Source organism: Xiphias gladius, chromosome 10 (genome assembly GCF_016859285.1).
Source record: "Xiphias gladius isolate SHS-SW01 ecotype Sanya breed wild chromosome 10, ASM1685928v1, whole genome shotgun sequence".
Classification (NCBI taxonomy): domain Eukaryota; kingdom Metazoa; phylum Chordata; class Actinopteri; order Istiophoriformes; family Xiphiidae; genus Xiphias; species Xiphias gladius.
The window spans coordinates 22,888,588-22,915,532 of record NC_053409.1 but is presented as its reverse complement, the minus strand read 5'-3'; the positions used below and the strand labels follow the sequence as shown (position 1 = coordinate 22,915,532).

Here is a 26,945-nt window from a genome sequence, read left to right as displayed (position 1 = left end):
CCACATTTGTCACTCATAGATGACGTCTCCATTTGTTGAATGTCTGCAGATTTCATTAGGCTCACTGTGTAGTATACGACATATATAAGGACATACTTTTCAAGCAGAACATGTAATAACAAAAAGTTGTTTTAGAAATAAAAACAAAAACTATTTCTCTGATGGGAAATGTAATGTTTTTATATAATTCAGGTACATATTTTTATTTTATTTATTTATTTATTTATTTTAAACAGCATGTCAACCAGGCTCAAGAGTCTACAGGTTTTCATTCCACCCAGTCACTACACCTTTAGGTTTCACTCATTAGTTTCTCCTCTCTGACTGGAGTTGCATGTTCAAATCAGTGTGAAACATGCTGCTGCAGTGTATGATTGGAATGAAAACCTGCAGACACGCGGGCCATGAAGTGGTCAACAGCTCAACCAAAGGAGGATTTTCCATTCTCAGGTTGTTTTATGGTTTAATTTCGAGCTGAAAAATATCTCTCCCCCCAGAAAGTGAAAATTTGAAGAGACTTCAGGGAAAAAATCTAACAACACCATACGAGAATTCTCTTAGGCTGGGAACCAGGGATGGAGACTTAGGTGTCAGGAATGTTGCAGGACAGTTGTACAGGTGTCAGGTGTGTTACTTATCAGCCAGTATTTCCTCCGAATTCCAGCACAAGGGGAACACAGAAGTAATTCCCATCCAAAGGGTCCAACCTCTGAAAAAAAAAAAAAAAGAGGGAAAGAAGTTACTATTGTGCAGCACCCCTTTCACCAACCACCTCAGTAATCACCTGTCAAGAGAAACGGAAGGAATCTCGTCCTAATGACCCCAAGTCTTTAGAGATGAGCCCTGACGTCTGACCCTGATGTTTTGTAAGTTAAGAGGCAGAGAGAAAGCAGGGAAAAGATCGGAGGCAAACAAGTAAAATATGCTGCAGTAGTCTCACCTTTTTACAAAAGGCCCACAATGCGTCAGACATCTGCAGTTGGAAAAGGGGCCACATGCCTTGTTTTGAGTTTCCAGGACATCCTATACTCCCTGCAGGTGCAAATACACGGAAAAAGAGATTCAGAATTCCTTATTGTGCAAATAAACATCATCAAAGGTATATTTCAACCAATACAGCAGCTCACCCTGACATGTAAAGCTCTAAAAACTATCTTCCTGACAAGCAGCTGTGCTTAAGGCCAATCACATCTTAGTTAGGTAAAAGGTCAGCACGATTAACAGGAGCTGCGCCTCTCAGGTGTCTGTTTGGAAAACAATTAATTGGAAAATTGCGCCCTCGTCCTTAACACTGCGTCTCCTGTCGCCTGAGTCAGCAGAGAGGAGAGTTCGGGACGAGAGCAGGAATCCACCGTGAAAAACAAGAGTCTCTCCAGAGGAGCAGAGCGCTGCGAGGTGGGGGAAGGAGCCGACAGATCCCTGCTGCTGCAAAGGTGTTGGAAAAGTGAAGTGAAACACAACAACTGTTTTAATCATTATTGTTTGATTGCTTACTCTCTGTGGGATGACTGAAGCCTTCTGTTTTCTCAACTAACCCTTACAAATTATGCGTGTTTTATTGTTAGTTATAAAAATGCATGTTGAGTGATAAATCATGCAGTGCAGTCACAGTTGTCACATTGCATCAGTTTCAGTCAAGCAACAGTAACACACCGACTTACAAATTACACAACCTAATTACTGAAAAAGAGACTGTCGTTTTAAATAATTTCGGAAATGACTTTTGAAACAGTTCCATTCTGCTCATTAGTGAAATTCCCTAATTTGCGATGTACAATTTACACTTTATCTGTTAACAAATTAAATACAGTGTGCTATCGGTCTGTTAAGACTAATTTTCCCAAAATATAAAGTTGTATAGAATTTTAAAATGTGTTGAGTGTCATGTGATGTTTTGTTCAAAAGTTATGACAGAAGAAACAAACAAGATATCCATAGTTTAAAAAGTCTTTTTTTAAAAATTGGCATTTTTTTCGTGTTAAATTGACCTCACATGGATTATTATTCGAATATATAAGCTAAATTGTTGAAATATGATCCTCGATAATGGCCATCAGGTAACAGTTCCCTAAAACTAAGTATCATAGAGTGAAATACTTCAGGCATAACTGCACGCGATGCTCATAACAGACTGCACAACAAACTATAAAAAACGGACTAATGGAGAGAAATCAGATGCACTGATGTCATCGACAGTTTGCTTTATGAATGGTGTTTTGTTTTTATCTGTCTCACCTGACTTATGTGCTACAACTTACACCCAGCAACTTCCACTGATGCTGCATGTGGGTTCTTGTCGAACTGCGCTGCATCACGGCCTACCGTGCTGCATTCTCTCAGCAACCGTGCAAACATACTAATCACACAGATCATGACAAAAAGATAATACTTGAAGACAGAAAGTTTATATAAATCAAGTGCAGATACATAAACAAAAGAGATTAGCATTTTTAAAATAGTGCTTTCAGAAAACATTTATAGAACAAGAATCTCCTTTTAGGTTAAGACTTGAAAATATCCTTAATTTATGTTTGTGTATATACAGTATTCAACATACAAAAGTAATTTTTGAAGAGTAAATGCACTTTAACTGAGTTGGAAGCAAATCCAAAAGACGTCTCTTTTTTTTCCTGACTCCAAACTAAAACCAACTGTGGCTGTTCTACCGCATGAGTGCCTCAACCTCCAGATTCCAGTTAGAGGGAGCCAAAGCAAATACAGGGATTTGAAGTTACTTAATAATGGTGTTTTCAATACCTGTTTTTGTGGTTACAAAACAAACAAAAAAACAAACAAACAAAAAGCGTCACATTTCAATTGGATGAAATCAAAGCAGATACTGCTCTGTTTTGAAACTTAATTCAGTCCATGGTTGATTTCAAAGGGGATTCTTGCATGGATTTTAAAATGTTTGTTTTTACTTCTTTTTAAAGTCTGACTCTGCTGAATATCTGCTTAGCTCGGATCTGCCGTGACTCGGTTTCGATGACTGATGTTGATGACCGGAGTCTCCTGACCTCTTTAACGTTTCCCATTGAGCTTTGTGGAGCCTCTCTCCAAATGAGGCGTAGCCCTCTGAGACAACCTGCTCGGTTATGATCTGCACAGAGTATCTCTTGCCTTCAGTCATTGATGCCAACCAGGCTAGCAGGCTGAGATCTAACTTTAGCCTCATTGGCTCAGTATGTATCATTCTGCTCATTAAATGACTACGGCATGAGGTTGTTTTTCAAAGTTCAATGTTTGCTTTATAAACTTTTTAAATTATGCAACAGATAGTAAAGTGACACTTTGTTAAGTTATCTGCTGTTACCTGATAACTTCCTAAAATTATTTTTATAAAAACAACTTGGGTAACATTTCTACAGCCATTAAAACAGAGTTTTCCAACACTGGAGTCAGGACCCCTACAAGGCCTGTTTTTATTTCTGACTTTTTTCTAAACTTTACTTCTTCCACATGCAAAAAATTTAGTTTTTAGCCCTTCGGGCCTTCAAAAACTGTGCCTATGAAACGATCTGAGAGGTTTGATTGAACAGCTCACGGGTTAGCGTGAGCCATGAACCCATGTCATAGGTTGCATACTATATGTACATATATAGTATGTAACTTATAACATGGGGTTGCAAGGAGACAGTATATTGCTTCATATTAAGGGGTTAATAGCAAAAAACGATGGGAACACCTGAATTCTATAGAAGAAAAAAAACAAAAAAACTCAGCATTCACAAAAATACATTTCGGTCATTTATCCTGATTTCATTCACAGTATTTACACACACAATCTACATCACATCATTTAGACATGTTCTGCCCCTGTTTAATCCACCTATTTTCCTCACGTTTATTAAAATTCCTATCTAGTTAATTGCCTGTTCACTGTGAAAGAGGAAGAAAAAGAAAAAACATGACAAACCAGGCAAGCTTGTAAGTTAACTTAGCTAGCCGGCCTAACCAGGCTGTTACCCTCCCCCTGCTGATAACATAGCACACTTTAGGTTGAGCAGGCCTAGTCTTCCATAAATCTTTTTGAGCGCCTCAGTTATTTGACATTATTTCCTTAGGAAGTGTCCATGTTAGAACCATGATAATACTTCCTGAGGTGTCATGACGTATACTTTCCGATATCACAACATGTCATCATGTGTTATTTCTTAATTAACAACCACTGTCTTGGTGTAAACAACATGTATTCCCAACAGGAACTGCGGTTTTCTGTAAACGTATCCTAATTCCTCTGTGGCTAATGCAGCCAAATTTACCATAATTCATTCTCTGGCAGCTTGAACCATGGTGAGCAGCAGGTTCTGTCTTCATGTGTCGGGCTGTAGGGATCACTCACAGGCCTTTATTGTATGTCACAAGCTTACAATCTGTTGCCATGGCGATCTCCGGCTCGAGCAGATTCACGTTGATCTGTGGGAATCAAAGCAGAACGAAAAGGTCATTAGTGCAAACGGAAATATTTGACACAAGCTGTCAGATACAACAAGTTTACATACTGTATGTGTATGCTGTACATGCATCCATAATCATCCTCGTGAACCTCTACATTAAGATCTGAAACGGTTTCATTTGTAGCTAAATAATTCTTAAAGGCTTTAAATGTTCTGTATTTACTACTAATGTGCAAAAAGAGCCAATTTGGCAGATTAAAGTCTAATTTGAGGTTTGCATCTCCTAATATTTGAACCAGAGACAGATGGCTGTTGGAGTTGGAGGCTGAATCCTCATCAGACATCTTGGTAGGTGTGAAATGGGGAAGTGGGACAAATTGAGTAGGCGGGGGGTCCAGGGGAGCGGGGCATTCATGTTGCTTTTTTGGGAGTTCTTTTTTTTTCTTTTTTTTTTCCCCTCATCTGCTATCCTTGCGAAAGTGCAAAAAAGGACTGAGAGAAAAACAGGCCCCTCTGTGAAACGGGAGGCAGCTTTTCACAGGACTGTTGGTGGCACATATGTCTGAAGTTTTTTGCCATATGGCTGTCTGAGCTATTTCCAGTGGTAATTAAATCCTAAACATTTTAAAGCCAGAGCTGGTTGGCTTGTGTCAGCAAGTCATTTGGCAGAGAGAAGACAAAGAGAGGAATGGAGTGAAAAACAACCTCATGCCGTAGTCGTTTAATGAGCAGAATGATACATACTGAGCCAATGAGGCTAAAGTTAGATCTCAGCCTGCTAGCCTGGTTGGCATCAATGACTGAAGGCAAGAGATACTCTGGGCAGATCATAACCGAGCAGGTTGTCTCAGAGGGCTACGCCTCATTTGGAGAGAGGCTCCACAAAGCTCAATGGGAAACGTTAAAGAGGTCAGGGGACTCCGGTCATCAACATCAGTCATCGAAACCGAGTCACGGCAGATCCGAGCTAAGCAGATATTCAGCAGAGTCAGACTTTAAAAAGAAGTAAAAACAAAAATGAACAAAAGGAGCGCTTGGTATCAGTAGATATGACGTTGACTCTGGTATTTGCTACGTTAAAGAATTTTTTATCTGACGGATTTTTCTCTGAGCATCACCATTGTAAACTACATGCGCTTCGAAAGTAATTAATTGTGGTAATTCAAGACATTTGATATCATGTCCATTGTGCTGCTCTTATTTTTCAACTGTTATATCAATATTGTGGCCCAAAATATGCCCCGCTCATGGAAGCTTTTACATTTACTTTTAGTGTCTAGCAGTTCTTTCAAGAAAAAAAAAAAAAAACCCACAGCAACAGCTGTTTGTTTGTAATGTATCAAAGAACAAACTCAATAGTTAGCATGAGCAGGTACTGCGAGTATGGCAGAACAAAAGAAGAAAAAAGTGACCTCCAAATACAAAAACTGAATATTCAGCAAAAGAAAATCCACAGTAGTGTCCCCATTTGGTTTTACTGACAGTTGATTATTGCTGTGCAGAAGCTCCACAGCCAAGACCACGTAAGACCAGAAATGGATGCAAAATGAAAAGAAAAAAATTTGGCAGAATATTAAAACAAATAAACAGTAAATGATGTCCTATTGGATCTAAGAGTAAAAAAATATTCCTTAGCAGAGAAGAAAGTGTTTGGGATGAAGTACCTGGGACATCTGTGGGAAGAGACTGATGGCGAGAGGCAGAGCCAGGCCAAAGGCAGCGAGACACACCAGAGTGTGGATGGGCAGGACAAGCCTCCGCTGTCTCTGCAGGAGAGGGAGCCTGGTGGGACACAGAGGAGAAAGAAACACTTTCACTTTATCCACTTTACAGTAAATGTACAGGATAGACAGGTGGTTCGGTGGTGGTACTAGTGAAGAAATGTGTGTACGACAAACAGAACAGAATGTAAACTGATCATATTGTCTCTGTAACATGTGTTGTATAAATGTACTAATATACTGTCCATTCAAAACTCACAATGCCCATTCAGGAGATGGAGGAATTACAGCATTTAATTGAATTTTCTAGACCAATCATCAAAGCAAACGACTATCTCCTAAAAATTGAAGCTTTCAGGACGTAAAGCTAACTTTTTAAATGTCGAAATACAAAGAAATTACAGAGAATGAACCCTGGCAATTCACCTTTATTTGCCAAAAGCAATTTAAGGTTTTGGCAAAAAATCTTATGGTCACTGGAAGAAAATATCTTCCTCAGACGTAACAATTCACTAATAGTTTAAGAAAAGTATTCAGGCCATTTAAGCCAAAATGAAGGAATATCAAACCTTCTTGACAGGAAAACGAGTGACAAATAAAAGTCAGGTAGGACATCTCTGGCCTGAGAGGATTTTTGTAGAAATAAAAATACCTGCACCAGACAGGTATGCCTGTAGCTAAATGTCTTCACAACATTATGAACCCACAGTCTGAAATGAGTGCCTAATTATGTCGGGGGAATGACAGATTCCTTGGATGTGGATCAGTAAGTGAACCTCTCAAAGTTTTCTATTAACAAAACTGTCTCCTAAATAGCACTGAGTGAGTTCTGTGTCCGGGAAAGTTTTACTCAACGACAACAGTTCAGTTGAACCTGTTGTGAAGGATTTTGCAACCATCTAGATCCAATATTTGGTCACATTCAACACCACAAAGCCTCTGTTTAGAGTTAAATGTTTGCTTTTTGCTACCCTGCCACTCTGAGGTGGAGAGATCATAAAAGCAGTTTTGTTTTTATTGCCATTTGATTCGAATTTCCATTGTCATTTGGTAAAATAACTCTCCCATCTGTATAGTCCCATTCAAACTCCCTACAAAAACATACCAATTGCAAAAGCTGTGTTTTCTTTATTTGAAGAGAAAAATCTTTTAAGGACTTTTACGTAGCTCTATCTCCAGAAATATATTTTCTCGTCTCAGCCCATATTTCTCCTCCCTGGTTGCTGCCCTCAGTAGGATAATCCTCTCTTCAGTGTGTGGGACAGAGAACTCAGCAGGAGCTTGAGAAAGAGCCGCTCCATCTCTCCTACACCAGCGACGCCTCTCCCCCTAACGAGGAGAGCTACTGCCTAATGAGGGAGCTCATTAACACATATGGCTGCCATGGTTTAATTAGGCTACACACACACACACACACACACATTCATATACACACAAATGTGTAGATACACATTTTTGGGGAATTGGATTACAAAGAGAAAAGACAAATTGTGAGGCCTGTGAGATGCGAGTTATGAGGGAGGGTAGGTTTGGGCACGTTTAAGTTTGAAAACCTTCAAATCAGGTGAAAAATTTGATTTTATCTCAAATTAATTACACAATTTCATGCAATAAGGGCTGCATTCACCTGCTCTGAATAACCTGGCTAGTGGCCATGATCTGGCGGAGGTCTTACTCAGGTTTAACTGTTTACATGAACCAATTAATAGAATATCGATGTTGACTTGTGTTGTCTCAAAGTCTGACACAACGAAAAAAATCACCATCGTAATCTGATAATAATAGTAGTTGTAGCTGTAGTTCCAGTTGCGGCAGAGTTTTTATTCTGACTATAAAGTCTACAAGAAAATAAAAGCAATTGAAATAAAGACATAATCACACATGGCGCTGTTAAAACATTTTTTTTATACCGATTGCTGAGTTATTCTCTGGTCTTGCGGAAAAAGCTATTGTTTAAATAATGTAGTTGTTCTAGAGATTAGTTATTTTTCAATAGTTAACAGTTTTCAGTGGTTAAGAGATATTGCAATAGCATGTTCAGAACATCTATTATACACAACTTTAAGATTTGATACTTCAAATGTTTTTAGGAGCTTCTCTACACATAATTAAGCCTACAGGAACAAGTGCCACTGAAACCATACTGAAACACTGTAACTATAATCTAAGAAAAGCTCTTTGATGATAAACCTTTGCCCGGCCACTTATCTAAATCCTGTTTTTAGTTAGGCCTATCAGACAGGTTAAACCGTATTCCTAACCCTAGACAAAAGAATTTGTTTGGTGGAGCTTGGGGGCTGCACATAACCACATAAGTACGATCTCCCACTTGTTTTCCTGTATATACTGTATTTGTATTTTTTTAGGTTTCTGACTGGGGGGTTAACTGTGCCACCCCCACAACGTCCTTCTTTTCAGAATGGCTTCTGCTGCAAGAACTGAGCAATTACATTTCTTTTTTTCTAGTTAATTTTCATCTTCTAGTATATTCTCTTTTTTTGTCAGATTAGTCAGCAAACGTTCGTGTGACAAGTCGGTAAACCTTTGACAAGTGTGGTAAAGTTGCTAACTGAAATGCAGAGGCTGTTGCTTGCACTCTGTTCTGAAGCTGTTACATCACAGTATGAGCTGAGTTTAAAGTAAATACATATGGTTAATATATATCCACATATTAGAGCGATATTGTTCGTCTCATCTAACTTGATGAGAGAGCAAATTTCTCAAGATGTCAAACTATTCCTTTAAAATTGGCATTCTCGGTGTAGGTAGAGGTAGCTACAGACATAAAAAAATGAAAATAAATCAATGTTTTCGATACACTCGTGGGTCTGCAAACTCTCACAGCTACCGAAGTACATGAAGGACAGAACCTGCTGTCACTGTGCTAAATCTGCTCTCAGCAGTGTAATCCATCATTGAGGGGCCGCCCAGGGACCCATCTCTGTCCCCTTGTTCTTGCTCCATTGAAAGCCAGTGAAGGCGAGCTGACATAGAGCCTAGCTGAGCACTTCCCACCTGCAGCCATCGTCAATCTCACAGCCCCCTTGCTCTCTCTCTCTCCCCCCCCCATTCAGTCATTCAGCTGCCAGGAATCCTAAACACACCTGGGCAGCTGGCTTAGCTGTCTGAGCCCGCCTGCTCGGAGCAGTCGAGACAAGTGCTGTCAGGGATTTACAAAGATGGCTGCATTCCTCGGCACGCCACAGGCACAGTCAGGCCATCGATCACAAGACGTGCATATAAACACATTGCATCATTAAGGCATCATTACAGTCATATCACACAACACTGAATCTCAGTGGAGGAAAGGGTTAATTGACTGTGTGGGCCTATCAAACAATAGCAGTTCTGAGGACAGAAGAATCGGTGATGTTGAGATATTCATATTTTTGACTAAAAATTTGGACAGTTTTATTATTAATTTCTTGTAATTTAATTAGGAGTCATTTGCACCTGTCAATTAATCTGCCTTGCATTATAGGAGAACACCAAATAGGTTTAGCACTTTTATTACTGCCATTAAAGCCATAATTAACTTTTAAAATAAAAAAAATAAAAATTAAAGATACTTTATAACACTGCTAATGTCACTGAAATCATTTATTTTTGCTATTCCAAACACTTGCTTGGTCTCGTGCTTGGACTCTTTTGTCCTTGGGGGCACATCAAGTGCTGTAATGTGTGCAGCAGCGGCAACATCAGCATTTGAAAGAAACAGTGTCCCAATGGTTAAATGGACAAAGCAGAGGCCGCCACCTATAAAAACTAAAACTCCCATCAGCAGAAAGCCCAGGGGAAAATAATGGGCTAATATTTCAGGAACATGAAAGATAAGTCACTTCTTGTCAAAACTGAATCCTGCACTGCCTTTCCAAGACGACAAGAAACTCTGGATTGAAGCAAACGTGGCTACGAAGGATCGGAAAAGTAACACCAAATCAAGAAAACAAATTTTTTTTATTTGTACTAACACCCAAACACGTCCAGAATGAACATTAAACTTCTAAAGGTATTCATAGTACAGGTACTGCATTGAGGTTATACCATGGTTGTCTTTTATGACTAAAGCTTTATTACCTCCAAAGAGCACCTATAGAGTGTAATTGTCAGAGATTGGCACCACAGATCCAAACCCTTCTATTTTGTCTATATAGCCCGACCAAAACTGGATTCTTCAGGTCAATAACAAGAGCTTAAAAAATCTGATAATTATATAGTTCCCAACAGACATTTTTTGACATAAACGTAACATAACATGCACAAACGTTTTTGATAAGGACCCCTTAAAATTGCTTTTTTAGAGTATTGTGACCGAGATATCTACTGAATGGGACCATTTTACAGTTGAAAAATTAACAGGTGCTCTTTTCTTGGACAAACTACGTCATGGGTATACTGTTTCTAAGAATCTAAAACATATTTTTTGATATTACTATTCTGGATTTTCTCATTATTATCAGCTGACATACTGTACACACCGACAGAAATATAATAAGCTAATATCATCCGATCTATTGGTTGAACCCTAATATTGTTTCTTGGTAAAGTCTAAAGAAGCTCATTCAGTTTGCCAAAAACAACTGATTCTAGCCTGATTAAAGTTAATTGATGGAGAGTTTCTTACTTTTCTAGTACAGCCATGATCATCGGAGGGAGCACCAGGATTGGTATGGGTAGCACCACTCTGGTCAGGGCTGTCTCCAGAAGTGCCTGTCATAAAAATCATAAAATGACATGTTAAAAAATAAAACCTTTAGTTTATTTTTAGGAAAAAAACTCAATAATTTCAATTGTGTTCATACTTAGATGGGAACTTAATACATTAGCAGTTACATTGTTGCATTTACAAACATTACAGTTTTTATTGATCAACAAAAACAAAACAGCACATTTTAAATGTACACCAGACATAACATTATCAGAGCAAATCAACATACATGCCTGGCAGCTACTTTGGATGTTCCCACCACGTTCCCGTTGTTGTCTAGCACACTGATGCCCTCCGACAGCTCGGAGTGTCTCATGAGCACCACGTTACAGACATTTGCGCTCGCTTTGGAGGGGGTGAGAACATTTTTAAAGATTAGAGTGAAACTGACATATTTTATTATCTCACAAATGAGCATATTGTCTTTTCATCCTCTAGCATAGGTATTTTTCCCCCAAAGATTAATTTCAGAATTTCACAATCTCAACATCACAGGTTCTTGAAATAATTATTCAAAGATCATGACAAAATGTTCTGGCAATATTTTAAGTTGACAAAATAATTATTCTGTAACCATGAGGAAATACATTTGACAGTTATTATGAAGAATCTGCCATGTTCAGATCACAAAGTGGCAGGAAAAACTAAAATTATTCTTTAACTTGAAGAAAATAAGCGTGCTATGCTAAGATCAAACATTTTTAGCCACGCTAGCATTGTGGCTCTAGAGATGGCAATGTACGTCTGATTGTCGGATGGATGGTCCACCGCTTGGATGCAGACTGAAATACAGTATCCAACTATTGGATAGTTTTCCATAAAGTTCTGCACAGACATTCGTTGTCCCCAGAGGATCACGAATTCTAACTTTGATCCCCTGACTTTTCCTCATTGCGCCATGAGGTTGACATTTTCGTTTTTTGGTCTTTTATTAGAGAGAGTAGTAAATTTGGTGATCTCTCAACAATACATCTAGCACCATCATCAGGTCAAAATTTAAACGTTAACGTGCTAGTGAACATGGAAAACGTTATATCCATTAAACATCAGTATATTAGCAATGTCGTTGTGAGTATGCTAGCATTTAGTACACCCCCTAGAATTGATGGAGTCAGTCTTGTTTGGCATGTATTTGACATACGTTGTTTGGAGGTAATGTTATTCAAGAGAGCACCTTTGCCCATATCCCCTCTTGCCTTCTTAAGTAAAATTCATTAATATTAATATTATTACTAACATAGAAGGATTTAAAATAATTTATAGCCTACAAACATTTCCCTTTACCACTGCAACTCTATTAATGTAACCTAGGCATTTGAAGAGATCATGCTGGAATGAAAATATCAGAAGGTTCTGACACATAACTGTCACTGAGAGTCCTTCTGTGAAACACCGAACTCCTGCTTGCTTTACTCACTGAAAACACCAAGATGTGGTACTTCCCTGCCATGTCATTTGTGTCATAATCCACAAAACTAAACGCCATGCTTCTTTGTGTGACTTTGACTCAAGCAACAGTCAAATCAGCGACAGACAACGTAACAAAGGTGACTGATAGGTCAACAAACAGCAGTGTTGTTCCCCTGTGATTTATTCAAGAGAGCCAAAATGAACACAAATGTATGTTAATATAGATGATCCTTTCTCCTTGACTCTAATAGGAATAAGAAAAACTCATTTTAGAGAGTTTAGTGGTGGTGCCGCAAGCCTTTTTAATTTAAGACAACAGCGTTCAGAGTTATCTTTACTAAGGGCTGCAGGGCTGGCAGGTCGCTTTGTGAGGGGAATTCAATTGACTGAGCAAATAGCTCTTTTTACCTACAAGGTATTTTTTTTTCTTTTTTCGCAGAACAATTAATAGAGGGACAGATAGTAGGGTTTTGGAAAGCAATAACAAATACTGCAACAAACTGATCAAAGTTTCAAAAACCTTTTTGTAATTACATTAATAAAGGCATCAAAGTAATTATAAAATTGAACTGATTAATGCAAACTGTGTGCAGCTAAATGCTGAAATATGTGGCTGTAATTTGTAATTATATGAAATAATTACATTTATATACATTCTAATTGTCATCTAATAACTAGTGGTACACTCATGGAAATGCATCTAAGAACTTTTCACATAATTACTTCCTAAATATCACAAATAATGACAAATATTTCCAAAAGACAACAAATTAATTATCTCCATGAATTTCTGGCAGCATGGCTTTCCCTCCAGTTAAGGCTTTCGTAATCTAATTGAGTGACAGGCCGCTGCTTGATTAGGTTATTACAAATAAATCTAGCCTTAAGTAAGCGAGCAAAATCAAGCGGGTGAAAATTCAAACAAAACTGGTAAGCGAGCAAAAATCAAGCGGTGAAAAAAAAAAAAACAGCACTTTGCTTTCGCTTGCTTCAATTAGCCATTTTAATTACCTTTTATGTGGGGCTACCAAAACAACAACAGCAACAACAATGAACAAACAGAAATCAAGTAAATGAGGCCTTGACATAGACGCCACTTTAGGGGTAATTATCCAATTTGTTTGCGGCAGCAGAGTTCTAACGAGCAGCCAATTACCAGGCAAAGGCTGCGTTGTAGAAACCTGTTGATTTAATTAGAAGAACCACCATAGTAAGGGGGGGGTGGGGCAAACAAATTAATTGTGAGCCAACAGCCTGGGGCATTCTGGGACATGGGTCCATACCCCTGGGTGTGACTGTATGTTTGTGAGAGAGTGGCATGAAAATCAGCTTTGTGGCTCCCCACACGTCTGAGAAAGTGAGCTCAAAAAATGTCTCTAACGCAGAGACGAAAACGGACTGTGAGGAACAGAATGAAAGAAACCGCTCAGCTGTGCTTGGCTCTCATACTGGGAGCTATAAGGATCACAGATAAGTGACACTAACAGGGTTTTCCCTAGGTTTCTGGAGGGCTTAGGCTAGTGTTATACTTTCCACATCCGCGAGTACGCATGGGTCTGCTGGGGTCCGAGTGAAATAAATTTCACTATCAGAAGAAGTATGCCTGGCTCTGTTTGGATGTCCGTGTACCCTCCAACGCTACAAGGGCACCAACTGTGCATACGTCCTGCAAGCAGACTAGAAGGTAATAAAATAAGAACAACTATGCTTCCATGGTGTCCGCAGCTGTCTGTATGCGTGTCAGCAAGGAAGTAGAATTGAGGCCATAGGCTAGTGTTAGGGTCGGCTAGGGTCTGGGTGATTTAAATTTTGTCATCAAAGGGTGTCCACAGGGCTCTGTGCGAACGTGTGCATGGACTCGTCCATGCGGTCACTACACTACAAGGGCGCCAACTGTGCATGCGCTGGAAAACCGAAATGAACGCTGAATTTGAAGATAGGCTGTGTGAAGAGTTCAGTCACTACCCGCATCTGTACAATACTTCTTTAAAACGATATAAAGACAATCAAATGTTCGGTAATTCATGGAGGGAGACTGCCCAGACTTTGGGGAAAAGAAGAAAGTGTGTGTTGGCAGTAGTGGAATTATTTAAGAGACTACAGATGCTGATCTACTGCGCATATATGGAGCACATCCGCCATTGCCCTTAGTCATTTCATTCCTCACTCGTCTCTCAACGTCTTTACTGCAGAAATAAACCAGGGAGAAAATCTGTCAAACATCCAAGAATTACGTCTGTCACAGGTGATGAGCTCAAACAGACCGCCAAACAGTCGCTAAACCCTCCAGAAACCTAGGGAAAACCCTGAAGCCCATCACAAAAAATTACTTAATCAGAAAAAAAAAAATCATTCAAAAAACAAAATAATTTATCTACAGACAACTTTAATCTCCATTTAAACCCAGCACCTTGGAGTTTTAATTTACTCATCCTTTTCTGGTCAGTTAGTTCAAGAATGGATTAAATCTACGATGTGAACTCAATTTTAAACTAATTTATTTCAAAAGGCCACTTCAGTCTTGAATTGATGAAGTGTTTCAAAGGCTTTTTGAACTCACCCACTGCTGGGAAGGGGATGAACCTCTTCACCAAAAGTCTGGTCGTTGGGCTGAAGTGGCTTGTTTTTTGGATTAACACATTCAACCCAACCTAAAAACCAGGTATACATGATACAGACAAATCACACTCTGATTCTATTTTTAAAATGGATTAAAAACAAAAAACAAAAGTATCCTGTATTAGATACAATGACAATAACACAGAATATTTGGAATAACTATTTGAATAAATTGATGGTTCAGAGAACTATGAAACATGGTTTCAGCACAGTAACGCACTGAAAGAAAAAAAAAGCAAACTTTTAAGTGTCAGAACTGGGAGAAAAGTGACAAGAATTCCTGGCTCCATGCATAAACGATTAAATAAGTGACTTTACTGTATTTTAATACACTAGAGGGCTGTAATCGAGGGGTTATGCGCTCTTTGATAACACCACCATGCCACTCCAGCCTCCAGCTCTCCCTGGCACGGCAGGAGGTCGTCACCAGAGCGGACATTTAATTGGAGAGCTCCTGCCCCCCTCCTGTCCTGTCGTTCCGCCCTCCAGACACCCTGTGATTTTTTTTTTTTTTTCTGTGCTTGTTGCCGTTGTCAGGCCTGAGAGCAACAGCCGAATGAGCACCCAGCGGGACCAGTAATTGGCTCGGTTTGAGCTCCATGTCCACGGTATGGGTTTTGTCAGGCAGGTGTGTGAACGCTAATATACTCTTTTGACGTTTGAGTCCTTGATCACATCAAGGTAAGAAAAAACGTCAACTGATAAGGGTATTTTGGAGGCTGGTATTCGAAGGTTTATGCTGATATTCGACTTCCTTAAATTTCTCCATTTGCCTGTCAAAATAATTGAAAACGTTTGGTTTGTGACCAAAAACGTATTCTTGTCAGGGTGGAGAAGCATCTAAAATAACCATTAAACTGTGCTGAAACCAATTTGTTCACATATTTTAATTTATTTACCTTAATTTATGTATCTACAGATAGATAGATAGATTGGCCTGCCCCCGTTAAATGATGTAATAAGTGACTCAGTTTTTGCTGTGTGAGGACATAACATCAGTGGAGTAACAGCAAACTCACAGCAATGGAGACTGCGCTAGTCACTGCTCCGAGGTATCCCTGGACGAATTTGGACATTGGAGCTGGCTAAAGTGAAAGTGAAAAAGAAGCAAGAAAACAATATGACGACAGTTCATGCAGCTTAAAAAAAGACAACTGTTTATATATATGGTATGTGTCCAAATGGGACTTAGCCAATTTATTAAAGATACTGTTACCTTGGAGGCGTTGCGGTTACAGTAGTTAACGCAGGCATTGTGACTCTGGTTTAACCACTGTTAAAAGTAGAGTATGTCAGAAGAAGATGAGCTTGTTAGTAAATGTGCTGATACACTCAGTGATGTATTACTATGTATGAATTCAGGTACTACAATTAACTTTCAACACTCGTTATGTCCTTGTCTGATTAAAGGTGATCCCTTTGTAGAATTGCTCTAACCAAATGAGACCACAGAGATTCCTTCTTGATCATGGGAAAAACATGTGTGATAAAATATTTTTAACTCAAGGTTCACTTACTAGCTTTTATCTCACAGCCTTCTGTAGTGATTGAAATCATCAAAAGCTCCAGAAAAAGCTATTAATGGTCAGATTTTATTGAGAGGGAACTGCTAATGTTCCAATATACAGTATGAAATAAACCCATATATTTAACTGTGTTAAACATAAGACATTATCAAGTGGATGAGATGTGGAGGCTATTATTATATCATTGCATCAATGTTAATGAATGCTTCTTGTTACACTATCTTCAGTAATCTGATTTTATTACTACTGTTGTCACTTTGTTTGTATTTCTCAACCTGTCACTTCACTGGTTTTAGAGCATCTTGCCAGCACTACTGTTGAAAATTGGCTGGCTGGCGAATACTCGAAGATTTACAGAAATGTTGATTCATGTGTGCTGTTTTTACAAATAAATGAATGAACGAATGAAATTGAGGGCATGCCTTGATAATATTATGACAGTCTGAGCTTTACTGGTCAAGATGTAGTTATTTACCTGCCAGAAGATGGTTGACCCCAATGTTTGATTTGGGAGGAGGAGGCCAACAACCTGCACAAAGATAAAACCCTCTACAAAATGACTACAAAAGTACACATAGATTAGCAAAAAAGATATTATGTACTGGAGGCCCAATCTTGGTTTAGAAAAATATAGTTATGTTAGCGTACAATATGCCATGTGTGGATAAAATTCTTAACATCCTCAGTCTACATTTTGGACAAGTTAAAGTATTTATGAAGATATATGAAAATGTATGTACAAAAAGTTCTTACCACTGGTGTGCCAAATGGGATAAAACCTGTTAAAAGAAAGAGTCAGCATTATCACTGTTACTTACACTCCTGATTGTTTGCTTTTAGGTTATGCTGCTGTCAGATTTCATCTTAGATTTCTAATATCTTCTTACTGTTCTAATATTTGGTATCTCTAATCTTTGTGAAGTGGTTTTCCTCTAAAACACTTAACATTTATTTTATGTGCAGAATTCTACAAGTTCTTTAAAAACACATTAGTTCTGTGTCTCTTAACTAGTTTGTTAGTCTGTAGGTCTCCAGTCTGTACAGCTTTGATAGACCAAAAGAATTTTGCAGCTACACTCCCATTGGTCTGACATATACCTATGTTGGTCCTAACATATTAATCACTGCTGTCCTTTCCTCCGTTTTTCCTCCCTCATTCATTCTCTCTCCCACCCTCTCTCTCTGACACTTCAAGTCACCTTATGAGAAAGGTGAGACTTTGAGACTGGACCAAAATACTTGTGTTTGCTTCTTCAGAGGCCCTCCAGAACTTCTCCGTCACCGTAGGAGAGAGATTTTAATCAGCACCCAGCTGAGTTTAACCTTTTCCAGGCCTGAGACAACCCGAAGAGCCCTGTTGAGCTGTGACATTTCCCAGGGTGAACGACGACTCCATGTTGGACCACATAACAAGACCAGACCAAGCTACTGTACCTGACATCCGAAAGGGCATGAGAATCTTCTCCCCCGTGTCAGGGTGGATGATGGCCTGTAATAAGAGCATAATGATTAGAATCAGATGATAATGAGTACAGAATGATTTAGGGTTAGTTAAGTTCAAATGATTAGGAAGAGAGTTTTGCTGTGGGGTTGAAAACTGAAAGAAAGTTTTACGTTTTTTTGGAAACTAATTAGTTTCATCTATGTCAAGTGAAACTACTAAAAACAAGGTGTCAGATACACATGAAACAAATAGGAAGTGGCTTGAAGCAACAACTGTAACTCCACTGTGGACTGACATTGTTTTCAAAACGCTTTTGAGAAATGGTGCTTTTACTTGTGGTTGTGTTTACTGTGTTGAGAGATCACAGTGGTAGGTTGGCTTCATCTGCTGGGGAACATTAATGTCTGTTCAAGATTTAGGGGCAATCCATCCAGTAATTGTTGAGATATTTCAGTCTGAAGTTGTGGATCAACTGACTGGCCAACCAACATTGCCAACTGCTCATATAGAAAAAAATGACCTCACAAGTTTGAACTGAAGGCAGTGTATGTGATTCTGTACACTTCCTTGCCGTTAAGTATGATGGGTAACATAGTCGATTAGTGCAAGTAATATGATGTGACAGTCCCATTTTTAATCTCTAGTATTATGACAATGTTGCATTCTTTAACATGATTTTATAAGCTTTATTCATTTGTAACACCAATAGAGGCAATTTAAATGTGTCTGAAAATTAAACATTTATATTTTTGTGCTATTACAGTCAATTCTAATTTTTGAAGCCATATGTATTTGTTTGCGCCTGTCTTGCATAATCAAATGCCCTATATGAACTGTACAAGCACTGATGAAAGTCTAATAGGCTGAAGCCCTTGATACTGACGTATAATCTCACTTTTGAATGATATATCAAAGCTGCATAAGCTTTTGATCTTTACTTTGTTAGGCTTTTTTACATGTTTTCTTTTTATGTGTGTGGGTAAACTTTTCAAAGTCTGCTCACAGATATGCACCAAAGACAGCATCCTGTTAGTGGAGTATCCTCTCTGCCATAAGATAAGACAGATGGAAATCTCTTTCCCCAGCTGCTTCAATGGTGATGAAATCTGCTGATTGGAAAGGAACGGACGGCATCCTGCTTCTTCCTGGTGCCTATAGAGCCAGTCTTAAAATTGTGAAGTATCATGTATGAGGGCACTATCAGGTCTGAATATGGGAAGTTGGCCCTGTAGGGTACACATAGTCCTGTAAAATGGTCCGTAACACTGAAGATCCACTACCATGTTCAACACTTGGCAGCTGACATTAGCCACTTCAAAAACTTATAGTACAGATATAGTACATCCAGATTCCTGCCGATTCAGTTCAAACAGGCTCCAGCTCATACCGGGAATCAAAATGTGGCTCTAATGTGTACACTTGTGATCAGGTTTCACTGTCATTTCTCTGTCAGCACTTTATTGTAATCAGAGATGTATACTTTCTCAGTTTACGACCAGCGTTAAATAAGGTTTGAACAATCAGCTCTGAATGCATCCTGAGTGTGATTTGGGTAAACGCGCATCTGTATTTAGAGTTCATCACTTGGTCGCCCAAGATGTATTTTACTTATGAGTACAGTATGAAAAGGATCTCCGAGATTTGAATCCTCTTTTAATTTTTTCAAACATGAAAAAAAAACATTTTAAAATAGGGTGAGAGGCAAATCATTATGTGAACATATTTAAACTGTTAGTCAATTTAAGAAAAACATTTCATCTAATTGGCATTGTAGTAAGAACCATTTGCCTGCTTCAGTGTTTTTTTTTAATTTTTAATCTGGTTACTTCACCATTAAAGGCTTTTTTGTTTCAATGCTGGATCTCCATGTTTCTGTTCACTCTATTGTATGTCTGTTGTATAAACAGGTAAGTCCTAAGATGAAGCGCCAAGACTGGTGTCAGTTTTGTTTGCCAATTCACTGACACCTTGCCACAACAACCAGAGATGGTAAAGACGGTGATCAAAGTTTGTGTGTGTGTGTGTGTGTGTGTGTCTTAGTGATTGAGAGGGAAAGTGAATGAAAGATACATCTTACCTGCTTTATTTTCTGAGCTTGCCAAAGCTGTACAGAATAAAAAAAAAAAAAAAAAACAACTTTGTAAATATTAAAACAATCTAGAAAGTTTTTCTACAGGTCAGTTAATGACTGTGTTTCATAAAGAAGTTATGTTATTTATTTGTTTATTTAAAAAGGGACAGTACACTTGTAAACTGTTCTGAATACATAGAGAAGATACTGTCTTTTTTAGACAGATGTAGATAGCTATCCTTAATTTTCTAACTTGTCAAAACTTCACCAACACATGGTGCTTTCTCCCTTCTGTTGAACAATCAACATGCTTCCACCAAAAAGACTGAGTTTGTCTACTCAACTCAAGTTTTTGAGTCTTTACCTGAGCATCTGTCACTCCTGGAGGCAGAGTTCCTTGTTTGAAATGGTCGAGCAACTCAACGCACTCCTGAAGTCGTTTCTGAGTTGACAAAAAAGATCAGGTAAAAAGTAAAGTCAGGTCAGTTTTTCCTGCAGATTTGTTTTGTCAGTTTTTGAGATGTTTTTCCAGTATTTCAGTCACATGGCTCAGTGTGCATTAATTGTCTTTCCCTAAAACCGTCATGCTAATTTTCAGTTGACAAATTAGTTTGCTAAAAGGTAATGAGCAGCTTTCTGTGGTGTGATCATTGTCTCAATGCTGAGCAAAATACAAGGTCATGTGGCCCAATTTGTTCTAATGAGCTTGCCATCTGTGTGTATGTGTGGGTGTGCAGGTTCTTTTTCTCTGCATTTGTGTGCCATCGCTAGGTGTGCATTTTGCCTGTGTGCACGTGAGGTTGAGTGTGTGTGCGCTCGTACGCAAAATCACATCCGTCCCTGTTCCACTCTCGTCATTAGGGGCAAGTTGAGGCTACGCCTGGCCCAGTAGGGTGCGAGATGTGTGTGTGTGTGTGTGTGTGAGTGTGTGAGAGCGTACGCTCTCTCCATTCCTCACAGCTGCCCCACTTGTCCACACCTCATCACATCCCAGGAGCTACTGCTGCTATTACTGTCACCAAAGAGCCCAGTAACAGCTTCATTACCCAGAGCACCAGAGCGCTGATGACTCCATGAGCAAAATTACCACAACACAACCAGGATCTGGGGAAATGTTTCAATGGGCAGAGCAGTCCAGCATTTAGAGAGAATAGCCTGAAAACCAAAACCTCACACATTTTTTCCAAGTCAGAGAATCCAAAAGTATGTTTATAAATTAGTCATATTAAATTGTTTTAAAAACAAAGTCAAGGACTTTTTAAGCACTGAAATTACTTTATTATTTGCGTCTTGTGTTTTCTTCCTTTTTTTTTTTTTTTTTGGTTCCTCCTTCAGTAAATGTTGGCTCTATGATGTTTCATCTAACATTACTGCGCAGCCATTTTGGCCCAGACTCTTGGAAAAAGAGATACTTTGTAAAACCTGGGTTAAATAAAGGTCAAATAAAAATTGGAAAAAAAAGATCGACTACCTGCCTGTAACCTCAGGAAGTTGTTCCCTTGTTCCCTGCAGGTTTTATCTGAATCTCTAAAAAACAATGAATGGAGAGCATGATAACACCAAAGTGAAACATACAGAACATTTTGTATTTCTGTTACTTTTGTACTTTTGCTGTTTTTCAGTTCTTGGTTGTATTCTTGTTATTCTGTTTGTCTAATTTGTAATTCTGTTATTGCTAAATCTGTCCACTCGCTTCATGAAACACTTAATGTATCTCGGCCTGTCATGAAAGAGGGATCTCTACTCTGTCGCTCTCTTAGGTTTCTCCCATTTCTTTTCCTGATTAACTGTTCTTTTGTAGTGTTTTTCCGTTATCCAAGTCAGCAGTCCGAGGACAGAGGGTGTCATCCTTAGACCTCTAACAATCTGTGCATAGGTTTAATGTATCATGATCCCCACGTCAGGCTAGCCTCATCAGGCCCGCCTCTGTTCCACTAGGTTTGTAATCCAGTGCAATCTTTCATTTAGAATTTCTTTCATCTGCCTTTTAGAAAAAAAAACTATGTTCCTGGGGGCTACTTTCCATATTGTAAGACGAGCTGGCATCCACATGGCAACTGCTTCAAGCAATAAAAACCAATTAGCCCATAATCGTCAAAGGTTTATGTGGAATTGTATTTGTTAAAGGCTGCTAAAAACATAAAAATAGAATTAACAGCAATATTAGATCCACAGATCATCAAAAAATAAATAAATAAATACCATCCATATCTAAACATATAAAGTGAGGCACACAACATACTGTTGAGAAAGGCTCTTTTCCAAGGCTGTATTTTTAGTTATTAGCAGGGTTACAAATGTCAATGGGATTTTGAATTAGGTTTTCTTCTGCAACAGAACTCTGACGTTCTGCTTTCTCTTGAGCTCTCAAATGGGCCCACTAGGATAAACTTGTGATGTATATATTATATATATATATATAAAAATAAAGGCTTGACTATGTTATAGTGATACTTCCAAAGATCCTAAGTGGATTGTGTTTGTTTGCATGTTAGATTTACAGTGCCTCTATCTCTCTATAATCTCTCAAATACAAATCAAAAGATAGCTAAATGGCAAAAAAAAGCAGCACTCTTAATAAAATTCCAATCCTCAGACCTGAAGAAATTACTAGGGCTGCATTAGTGAATGAGTGAGTCTTTACCCCTCCCCCAAAAAAGTAGCACTGAGGTGCCATTAAGTATGGTAAATAGTCCCTGTCAGCTCAATAGGAACTGTTCAAGCTATACACAGATTAAAAGATGATTCAGTTCAGTTCTCACCACACCAGTTGCATGCAATAAATAATTTTGTAAGTAAGCAATACGTGTGTGTACCTCTGTAACAAAGAGGGTGCTGGGGTCGATCACATCCAGGAAGTGCCTGAACCGACCAAAAAACGTGCTCTAAGAGAAGAAGAAAATACATGATAGAAACATTATCCTAAATGCCACATTACATGAAAATAAAAATAATCATCAATTTTGTTTACGTAGCTATTTATATCCCTAAATGATTATTTTTCATCTAAACATCATTACCAGTAAGACTTAAACAGGAGGTATGAGATGCATTGTGTGATCTTTGAAAGTTTGCTTTTTTGATACATAATCTCAGCAATAGTTGATTTCAGATGAAAAGTTAATAAAGTCAACTGTACAGGTAAAATAAGTCTATCTTTGCTCAAATATGGACGGCCAAATCAGACTTTGGATTGTTTCCTTAAGCGGAGAGTAAGCCAGATATTCCAGCTGTCGCCCAGTAAACAGTGATATTACAGCGTGCCAGCTGTTTTAACGCACCAGTTGGTGCCTCCTCATTAATACCTCTAACAAACTGTTTCTTATCTGCATCTTTTAGGGACCAGATTCCACTCGCACCATTTGCAATTAATTTCTATAATGACTGTGCCAGAAATACCTTTCCATTATTTATTCATTACTGAGCATAGGGAATAATTTCGGAAATACAGCAGCACACCGCGCAGGCTTGAAAGCCACCCATCCCTCCCCGACTTGAGTTTAATTACACTAACTGCTAATTTGGATGAAAATCTGGTGTCTGACTCACTGCTGCGCCTTGCGATTTCCTGAACATATGGATGGTTGGTAAAAACATGGCGTGGGGGGATAGTTGATAGTAAATCTGTTAAATTCTACTATTCACCAGTGCCATTCCAACTTGACCAGTTTGAAGTGACACCGGTGACCAGTGGAAAACAGGTGACTCCAAGGCTAACAGCTGCTTTACTGGCGACCTTTCAAGATTCTGTGACCTGATTTGGACCTGATCTTGCCACAAGAAATGTCTTTACTAAGTTTGTAATATGTATTTACATACATACTACATTTTAAAAGTGATATTGATCATAACTGTACCTATTGTGGTTTAAGTGCCGAAATTATTTTTCACTTGTTTCGGAATCACTTTCATGTACATTATTTGGGGTCTGACATGAGTGCTTTCATTATTGATCAATCCTTCCTGGATGTGTTTATACTTTTGAACATGCGTTGTTTGGTTTCCATGTCATCAGCATGTGTACATCTAAGCACTATTATATTATTGAGCTGACAATTATATTGGCTACATGTCACATCAATAAGAGTAAATTTAGCAAAGATTTACTTTTCTTTTTAAGAAACTAAAAGATGTATACGCAAACAATTGAAAGTTGTTAAACTTGCAAATGTATGTTGTACCTCCAACATTTCTTTTATGTAATTTATTTACTGTTACTGTGTTATATTTGCTATTAGTTATTTTTTTAAATTAAAGGAGTACTGAAGCAATTTACTATTGCACTTTCATAAAGTTGGGAGACTCACAACAGACAGATTTAAAGAAGACTGGTCAAAATCAAAGCACCAAACGTATCCTGACTTTTAGTCCGTAGTTTGGGTTCATCTCCAAGAATGCTGGATCCCACAATTCCCATAATGAAACTCATGAGCATCTTTTGATTAGCTTTAGATTGTCTCTGTCTTGTAAATGCCCAATTCCACGCTCAATTACTCCAGTTTGTGATCCAGGCTTACTATTAAAAGTTTTAAGCCTGAAGCTGAGGCTGAGATAACCCTGATGATATAATCTGTTTGTTTATGCTGTTTGTTTGTTTTTTTTACTTTAGAAAGTTCCTTTATGTGAAAGCCATGAAATGTTTGGCATTTTTTTCCATGAAAAATTAACTAAGCTGGTATCAAAATAGTTGCCTATTGATTTTCTGCTATTCGACAAACCATTTCAGCTTTAATTGTATATACTGCTGGGAAGTTCATTTTATAACAGAGCATCATATTTAATATGTTCATTTGTGTTTTGTGTCATACAGTGTCATAAGAAGTAGAAGTATGAAGGCATGACAAGAAAAGACTCAAGTAAAATACTAGTACCTCAAACTTTATTTACTATAAGTTATTAGTAAATTATACTTAAGTTACATTCCACCACTGCAAATGAGTGTACGTTTGTTGAATTAAGTTCTGGAAAACAAACAAACAAACAAACGGTTTACTCTATTTCGGCAGCCATTAGCACAAATAAACGGTGACCCCATAGTTATTTAAGTTAGGGTCACAGATTGTTAGCTGCCATGTTAGCAAAACTGGTAGCCAACAGTTTAGCTAGCTATCCCTAGCTTAAACTCACCTCACCTGTCAATGGGGTCACTTTTGTTTCGCCTTTTTTTTTTCTCCTCTCCAATAGTTGAAATTGCAGAGTTACCTTTAGACTACATGAGCTGATGGCTCACGGGTATTTCTGAATCGGAATCGCTGTTTGTACCGTTGGTTTAAAATGATCTTAAAAAGGGAGATGACCGTTGGGATTTTACCTCGCGCTGCGTTCAAGGTTCCAAGCAGCTCAACCCCGCTCACCTACGAACTTTTATATAGTGTCAAGCGGACCCCAAGAAACGTACACACGGGGGGAAAAGCTACTTTAAAGATTTGTAATATTAGTGTAATTTCGGGCCTTTGGCACCAGCGGAATACCTGTTTTTAGCCTCCGGCTTTTTACTTTAAAGCGAGATGATTTTACCTCACGCTGCGTTCAAGGTTCCGAGTGTTTGAACTTTACACCCGTTCGCCTCTGATTTCATGTGACCTCCAAGAAGCTTAAATGTGAATAAAGTGCTAGTTTCCAGAGTCGTAATGTCAGTTCGAGTGTGTCAATGAATATGTTGTCCTTTCTCAGGCACGAATTTAAGCAAACCGCTCATCACGGCACACCACTGGTAGCCAGCAACCGTAACACTGATGCTAGTGTTGACACGCCGAGTGTAGGCTGTTAACATGATACAGCAGAAGCCAGAGGATTTAGTCTTGATACCTGAACTACAGTGTTACACACAAATAGGTAAAGGCCTGTTTAAGTACAGATAAAAAATAATAATAAAAAAAGACTGATGCCTGCACATAGGAGTTAGAGTTCCTGTTTCAGGCTTTAGCTGAGGTAAAAGATGAAAGTTGGCTACCTGGTCGAAACGGGACTTGCCATAGTGGAAGGTCGGATATTCAGACATGCTGAATCATACGCCCGCAAATCTACACCAGTCGTCTCCTTGTCTACGTTTATATGAAGCTTTTCGCTAACACTAAAAACATGCGACTGCGGCTGCAGGGGCTGGCGGGTCGACAATCAGCTGTTCACTGGCCAGGTTGCATTGAGGGTAACGTAGTTTTCCCAGGCTGCTTCGTCGGGACAGGATGCGGGAAGGCGGACTACACTTCCCAGGAGAACGTGATCTGTTTTCATTGTTTTGGAGGGGGTCTTAACAGGGAAAGTGTTAAATCCGTTTAGAGTAAAAGAAAAAACAAAAGAAAAGAAGAGAAAAAAAACGATCAAAACACGAGGCTTTCTGTTATGATGTTGTTGAAGCACCGAGGGAAGGTGGTTGTGTTTGAAGTGGATAACGTAGCCCCCTAGTGGTGGCTTTGAATTAAACTTGTGCAGGGGTTGGACAAAAAAAAAAACAAAAAAGAAAAACATGAACACCTCACATTATATTTCAACACAACAGCACAAGTTACAGCCACAAAAAAATGAATGAACGCCTATCTCAACAGAAACATATGAATATATCATTCAGATTGTTTGTCATTCACTGCAGAGCAGTAGCGTTAGATTCTATTGTACATGTACATGTATTGCATAGGATTCTGTGTTAAGTGAGGCCTCTGTTTAGCCATCATTATTGCTCTGGGAATTTGGGTGTCTTTAGCCATGCAGAGGCATTTGCGATCGGCAATTAAAAACTTACACTACATATGGTGGGAAGTTTATAGGCTCAGTTTTGTTTTGTTTTTTAACTTAACATTGTACATTGATCCTTTACATATGAAACACATTCCACGGATTAATCACATATAACGCACCATTTCATATGTGAACATTTCACAGATTGACCAATTTTCTGTTATTCTACGTGTGAAAACACCAATTTTACTTTTACAGTAAACACGATTGTGCACCACATACACTTTTTTAAAATGTTGTTTTTTCAGATATTTCACCCTTGATTGTCAGTACTTAAAGGGTGCAGTATTTCTCCAACAGGTTGTTATCCCTGG

General features: G+C 38.6%; 1 protein-coding gene across 3 annotated transcripts; it reads right to left on the bottom strand.

Moving 5' to 3' along the window:
* Positions 1–87: 87 nt before the first annotated feature.
* On the bottom strand, positions 88–26,013 carry sfxn5a (sideroflexin 5a). 3 transcript variants are annotated; one of them, XR_005708228.1, is made up of 16 exons: positions 25,850–26,013; positions 22,713–22,781; positions 20,261–20,338; positions 19,903–19,929; positions 17,816–17,870; positions 17,135–17,160; positions 16,857–16,910; positions 16,072–16,128; positions 15,875–15,940; positions 14,797–14,887; positions 11,056–11,171; positions 10,743–10,828; positions 6,062–6,179; positions 4,263–4,416; positions 941–1,032; positions 88–709 (listed from the first exon to the last, which is right to left on the bottom strand). XR_005708228.1 is itself a non-coding variant. In XM_040137142.1 (14 exons), exons 1-14 carry the CDS (start codon positions 25,895–25,897, stop codon positions 4,339–4,341), a joined length of 969 nt encoding a protein of 322 aa, XP_039993076.1. In that variant the 5' UTR covers positions 25,898–26,013; the 3' UTR covers positions 2,378–4,338. The 3 variants fall into 3 exon arrangements, 1 of the variants encoding a protein (XP_039993076.1); XM_040137142.1 differs by lacking the exons at positions 88–709; positions 941–1,032 and having other exon boundaries at positions 2,378–4,416; XR_005708229.1 differs by lacking the exons at positions 88–709; positions 941–1,032; positions 4,263–4,416 and having other exon boundaries at positions 6,070–6,179; positions 11,060–11,171.
* Between the last annotated feature and the right edge of the window lie 932 nt (positions 26,014–26,945).

Bases quoted from the DNA above. Each gene is read 5' to 3' on its own strand.
- sfxn5a (XM_040137142.1), bottom strand. From the start codon at position 25,897: ATGTCTGAATATCCGACCTTCCACTATGGCAAGTCCCGTTTCGACCAG. The intron at 16,911-17,134 runs GTAAGAACTTTT...ATCTTTGTGCAG, and splicing joins TCCCATTTGGCACACCAGTG to GTTGTTGGCCTCCTCCTCCC. The intron at 4,417-6,061 runs GTACTTCATCCC...TGATTCCCACAG, and splicing joins TCTTCCCACAGATGTCCCAG to ATCAACGTGAATCTGCTCGA.